Raw genomic sequence first — 6,350 nt, 5'->3', positions numbered from 1 at the left:
TATGTGGAGCATACCCACATGACCTCTTTTGATCTGCAACTGTCTTCTTAGAGTACCCGCCGTCGCCGCCGGATTCAACGCACTGGCGCATGCACTTCGACGGCTCCAAGATGCGCCTTGGCCTGGGGGCCGGCATCGTGCTGTCTTCCCCAAAGGGCGACCCGCTCCGGTAGGCGCTCCAAACCCACTTCGCCGCCTCCAACAACATCGCCATGTACAAAGCCCTTGTGCATGGCCTCCGGAATGCCAAGGAACTCGGTATCCAGCGCATCGTATGCTACACCGACTCGGATTTGGTGGTACAGCAGTGCTCCGGTGAGTGGGACACCTGCGACTCCAACATGGAAAGCTTCCGCTTCCTCGTCCAACAACTGTCCAGCTTCTTCGACGGCTGCGAGTTCCTCCATGTCCCACGCGCGGAGAATGAGGCCGCCGACACACTTGCCAAGATCACCTCGTCTCGGCAGTCCGTCCCGTCTAGCGTCTCCCTCGAGCACCTACACAAGCCGTCTGTCAAGCCGGCCCCGGACTCCGAGTCCATCTTCGTCCCGGACAACCCGACCGTGCCCCTACCGGCCCGGGGGCTGACGAACCCAGCCCGGGGACTGTGGAACCCAGCCCGGGGACTGCTAAGCCTGACTCGGGGGTTGCAGACATCAATCCGGCCGCCGTCGCCCTCGACCCGGCCACCGCCATCCTCGACCTAGCCGTCGCCGTCTCCAACCCGGGGACTGCTGCCTCTGACTCAGGGGCTGCTATCCCAGAACCCGCCATGGTGGCCGTCTTCGCTAAGGTGACGGCCCCATCATGGGCCCTGCCCATCTCGGAGTTCCTGGAGAATGGGGTTCTCCCCATGGATGAGACCGAGGCCCGGCAAGTGCAGCGCCGGGCGTCCGCCTACAACATCATCAACAACGAGCTTGTCAATAGCAGCTCCACTGGCGTTTTTCATCGCCGCGTCGAGCAAGACAAGGGCATTGAGATCCTCCTCAACATACACCAGGGCGAGTGCGGGCACCACGCCGCCTCGAGGTCCCTGGTGGCCAACGCTTTTCACCATGGTTTCTACTAGCCCACGGCCCTCCAAGACACCGAGTCACTTGTCATCAGGTGCGAAGGATGCCAGCGCTTCAGCAAGCACAACCACCAGCCAGCCTCAGCACTCCGGACCATCCCGATCGCCTGGCCTTTCACGGTCTGGGGACTCGACATGGTGGGGCCCTTCAAAACCGCTCGAGGCGGCATGACACATTTGCTGGTGGCGGTGGACAAGTTCACCAAGTGGATCGAAGCACGGCCGATCAAGAAGCTGGACGGGCCAACAGCCGTTCGGTTCATCAAAGACATCGCGGTGCCGAACAACATCATCACGGACAACGACACCAACTTCGCCAAGGGCGCGCTCGCGCAATACTACTCCGTATCCGGCATCCGCCTCGACATGGATTCCGTGGCACATCCACAGTCCAACAACCAGGTCGAGCAGGCCAACGGCCTCATCCTATCCGGCATCAAGCCACGACTTGTCGAGCCGCTCACCCGTTCACCCGGCAGCTGGCTCAACGAGTTGCCAGCCGTCCTCTGGAGTCTCCGCAGTGCCAAACCGGTCGACCGGGTTCACCTCGTTCTTCCTCGTCTACGGAGCCGAAGCCGTCATCCCAGCCGATATCAAGTTCGACTCGCTGCGCGTTGTGATGTACACTGAAGCTGAAGCCAAGGAAGCCCGCGAAGACGATGTCGACCTTCTCGAAGAAGCACGCCTCTTGGCACTCAGCCGATCAGCCATCTATCAGCAAGGCCTAAGGCACTACCACAACAAGAAGATCAAGCCCCTCGCATTCCGCAAGGGAGACCTTGTCCTCCGACTCGTCCAGTAGCAAGCCGGCCAGCACAAGCTGTCCTCCCCATGGGAAGGCCCCTTCATCGTTAGCAAGGCCTTGTGGGATCGCAACGCCTACTACCTTATCGACGCCCGCAAGTCAAACAAGTGCAAGAGAGACACCGCCGGCAAAGAAACAACCCTGCCATGGAACGTAGAGCTCCTCGGCCCATTTTATAGTTAGCTATGTGCACATATGTATCACCGCCTTTTGTAATCATATGAAACTACGGGGTTCCCGAACGATGCTCGGGGGCTGCCCTTTCCGACCAAACTTATTGAGTCTCCTACACTTGCGCAAATTTCTATTAAAAACCCCCGCCACCGGCTTGACTCGCTTGACCTAGGGGCTCGGGGGCTGGCCGGCTTGGTCACCACCCGCCGCCTTCCTTAGCAACTCTTGGTGTGTTCGGGTCGCCGCGGCCCCCCACTTCGCCCTACACCACTGAACCGACTTCGGCTGTCGGCCAGCAAGAAAAAGGGGTCAAAGTGCCAGCACACTATGAATACTAAGTGGAGACTGCCGGATTGCCCAACCCGGTCCCGTCACTTTAAATTGTCGCACGACCGACTGCTCACCAACCGACTTTGCCGGATTGCAGCCAGCCGGCCCAGTGGGTGTCCCGCTCGCGGTTAACGTTTGAAAAGCCTAAATCAACGTTTGAAAAGCCTAAGTACCGCGCTTTCCTCTCAAAGGCCGAACTCCTTGTCATGGATCGGAGCCCGTCCATTCGACTCGCGGGGGGGGGGGGGGCCCAAGAGGGGAAACAAGCAAGAAAACGGCTCAAAAGATGAAAAGCAGAAGTGCAAACATTCACGAAATATATACATCATAATTTAAACAAGCCCAAAGCCGAAGTTCATTATATTACACCCAAAGACCCCCAGTGGGCGGGTGGACCTGCTACCTAACATAATTTTTCACTAAGATAAGGCAGGATGGCCTCAAGCACCTCCAGCGCCGGGTCGCAGCCGCCCGCTCTCCCTCGGTAGCCTCCGGGTTCACGGAGGTTCCGGTGTCTCACTCGTCAGCATCCTCATCACCGTATATGCCCGTCTCGTCGGAGCTGCCCTTCGGGTCATCCAGAAGTAGGCCATAGTCATCAGCAGGGACGACTCCATCATCGTCTATCTGCTCTGGCTGGAACTCATCGTGGATGGCGAACCCGACGATGTAGCTGGCCCGAGCGGTGATCCGTCCGGCCTCCACCTGTGGCTGGCGCTCCGTGCCGGCTCGCTGGCCCATCAACGCATCCAGCGATAGATACGGATGCCAAGACATCACGAAGCTAAGCGCCATCTCGATGCCGACACGGGCGGCGGAGACGCGCCATGCGTGGAGCCACTCTGGACCCGCCTCCAACCACCACGCCAGCCGCATGAAGCTGTTCGGCGCGACGTCACCGGGCCAGAGGGCCGCCGTCATCGCCGTGCCGGCCTCAGAGAGCCACCCCATCTGATCGCCCAAGACTCGCAGGCGAGCTCTGGCAGCAGTCATGATCTCCGGGAAGGTCCAAGCCACCTGCGGGTCGGTCCCGGAGCCCACCTCCCCTTGCGGATCGCGCTAAAAGCGGACGGCCTCCCCCGCCACCTTGCGCGTCTCCCGGAAGTGCCCTGCCAAAAAGAAGAGCAAGACAAATCAATAACCAAGTGAAGGCTAGCCGGCTTCCCGATTCGGCAGAACCCCAAAAAAGCACTTACTGGAGAAGGACTCTTCCAGGTGCTGCGCTTCAAGCAACGTACCATGCCGCTCCCTGACGATGGCACGGTCGCGCTCTTGGAGAGTCTTCTCCAAGTCGGCGACCTTGGCAAGGGCCGCCTTCAGCTTGGCGTCCTTGGCCTCGTCAGCCTTCTCGGACTCCTCGCGACGACGGGTCTCTGCCTCAAGAGCCTCCTCCGCCGCGCTCCCCAGCGCCTTCAGGCGTTCCACCTCAGCCTGGAGCTGGCCCTTGTCGTCCGCCAACTTGTCGCGTTGCTGGTCGTCCTCGGCAAGGGCTTGCTACACCTCCATGACCTTGGCTTCCTCCGCCTTGAGGCGGTCCACCTCGGCGTCAAGCTAGCTCTTGTCGCCTCCGCCTTTGCCTCCGCCACTTCGGCCCCAAGCCGGTCGTTGTCAGCAACAAGCCAGTCGTAATGATAACCGGCTCGGAACAGCCGGGTTCTCCAAGACGATACCTCGGTTGCAATAGGCCACGTGACGAAGACTTAGAAACAAAGGACTACTTTAAGATTCGACCCAACTACTATGTACTTGGCCTGAATCTCGGGGGCTACACCCAGTGGGTGCGCTAGCGCCCCCCCACTAAGAAGAGCATGCAAAAAAACATACCTGTGGCGACGCGGAGTGCCTCCTCCTTGGCGGCAAGCTGCTCCTTGAGCCGCCGGTGCTTCTCCAGGAGCCGGTTGAAGACGCCGACCCGGTAGGAGTCCAGTTGCTGCAAGAGATAATGATCAGCACAAGACAACGGTTTAAGATTCGACCCAACTACAATGTAGTTGGCACGAATCTCGGGGGCTACACCCAGTGGGTGCGCTAGCGCCCCGCACTAAAAGAAGCAGTAAAAGAAAACAGAAGACGAAGAAAGAACTTACAAAGACGGCGCGCTCTAGCTCCCGCGTCTGCTCCACCTCGGCCTGGGCAAAGGCCTGGATCCTGTCCGTCTGCCCTCGCAGGCGCCGGCTCACCGCGGCCATCGCCGCCTCCTACTGGGTCAAGGGCCCGAAGAAGACCTTGTTGGGCCCAGCCCGAGCCAGTTGTGACCCGATGACCTGACGACCCCCTGGCCTGGGCACCAGGGCGTACTCTCTGCTGACCGCCTCCTCCATAGCCGGTGCCTTCTCCGGCGGCCTCTCCGGCGCTCTCTCCGGCACTACGGTCGGAGTAGCCTGCGGCGCCACCACCGGCGACGCCCCGCCCGTCGGCGCTCAATGCGCTCCTTCCGGCACCGTCCATGACGCCTCCTCCAAGACGGTGTCTCCGCCGCCTCCCTTGACCCCCGCTCGCTCGACCACATCGGTCTGCGGTGGGGTGTCGCCCTCAACCACCACGACCTCCCGGTCGAGGTCCATGACGTCCGCACGTCCACCTTGGCCGCGCTCCTCCTCCGATGACGGCATGAAGACAGTCGCTGCCGGCTCCATCCGTGCTGGCATCTCAGGCCACGACGGCTCCTCGCCGGCTCGCGCCCATGCCGCTGCGGCGTTGTCCAAATCTTGGGCCGACTCCGCCTCTAGATCCGCCTCGGCCTTGTTCTGGTCCCGCCAGGCCAAGGCCACGGTGTTGGCCGGGTCCAGGCCGGGATCCGGTTCAGCCGTCGTCTCGTCCCGATCGATGGCGCTGGTTCGGGTCTTCCGGAACACGGCGCCCTCGGTGGACGCAGCATCCACCGCCGCCAGCGTCAATGAGATCGGCGACCTAAAGCTCAACGAAGTAAACAAACAAGAACCAAGTAAAGCCGCTCAGCGATTCAGATTCAACAGAAAGAGAACTTACCCGGGTACCACCGGGACGGTGGGTCTCGCCGGCTTTGCCTGTGGAGCGCCGCGCCTCCTCTTGGCACGCGGCTTTGCACTAGCAGCCGGGTTCATCGCGTGCTTCACGGCAGTGCCCCGGGGCATGACATTGTCCTTCCCGTGCGGCCGGCCTGTCGCCGCCACCCCCAAGATGACCCGGCTCCAGCCGCACCGCCGCCTCCTCCACCCGGCGCCACTGCACCAACAACTCACATCAGCATCCCCGGCACCGCCTCATGCCCGACAACTCAAGAAATATAGAAGATAAACTTACTTGCACGACGCCCTGCGCCGGTGTCGTTGTCCGCGTCCTCCGCCCCCTCGCCATGGGCCACAGGCTGCTCCGAGCCGGCCCGCACCACCTGTGTCGGCGCCCGGTCATATGGATGCCGAATGGTGTTTAGAAGCACCTCCCGTGTCGTGTCGGGACGAACAAGAAGATGGGCAGCGGCAAAGTACGAAGACCAAGGACTCACCACAGGTGCCGGGTTCGCCTGGCTGTACGGGGGTTTCCCAAACTCCCAATCCTCCTACAGCCCGGCCTTGGAGATGTTGTTGACCCGGCGGGCGACCTGGTCTGCTCCCAGGCATAGGGTTGACATCCGGTTGGGGTCCTGAAGACTGGTCATCAGACAGATGATGTGGGTGCGCCGCCACAGCGCTAGCACCTGGCGCCTGATGAAAGCAGTGATGAGGTCGGTGCCGGTGAGTCCTTCCAGCTCCCTCATCTCTGACACCCGTTGGCACAAGTTGAGCACCTCTTGCGACGGGTGCCGGGGGTAGTAGTTCTAGTTCTACTTCGCCTGTGGCGGCGTGTTGACGAAGGGCGGCAAGTTGATGTGGTCCGCGCCAACGTTGCACACGTAGAAGGAGTTATGCCAGTTCTTGGCAGAATCCTCCAGCGGCATCTTGGGGAAGTTCCCGCCTGACCACTTGCAGATGACGGCAGCCCTGCAGT

The 6,350-nt window shown here is 61.1% G+C and overlaps 2 protein-coding genes across 2 annotated transcripts; both read left to right on the top strand.

Annotated features, from left to right (window-relative positions):
- Positions 1 to 212: 212 nt before the first annotated feature.
- On the top strand, positions 213 to 1,072 carry LOC147985672 (uncharacterized). The gene is made up of 2 exons (XM_087541695.1): positions 213 to 508; positions 619 to 1,072. The coding sequence occupies exons 1-2, from the start codon at positions 213 to 215 to the stop codon at positions 1,070 to 1,072; spliced, it is 750 nt and encodes a 249-aa protein (XP_087397821.1).
- A 138-nt stretch (positions 1,073 to 1,210) lies between these two features.
- LOC147985671 (uncharacterized) lies at positions 1,211 to 1,877 on the top strand. The gene is made up of 2 exons (XM_087541693.1): positions 1,211 to 1,541; positions 1,597 to 1,877. Exons 1-2 carry the CDS (start codon positions 1,211 to 1,213, stop codon positions 1,875 to 1,877), a joined length of 612 nt encoding a protein of 203 aa, XP_087397819.1.
- The last annotated feature ends 4,473 nt before the right edge of the window (positions 1,878 to 6,350 follow it).

This window comes from Triticum urartu, chromosome 2A (genome assembly GCF_056163025.1).
Source record: "Triticum urartu cultivar PI428250 chromosome 2A, HENAU_Tu73, whole genome shotgun sequence".
NCBI lineage: Eukaryota > Viridiplantae > Streptophyta > Magnoliopsida > Poales > Poaceae > Triticum > Triticum urartu.
The sequence above is the reverse complement of the archived record's forward strand: the minus strand, read 5'-3'. Positions and strand labels throughout refer to the sequence as shown.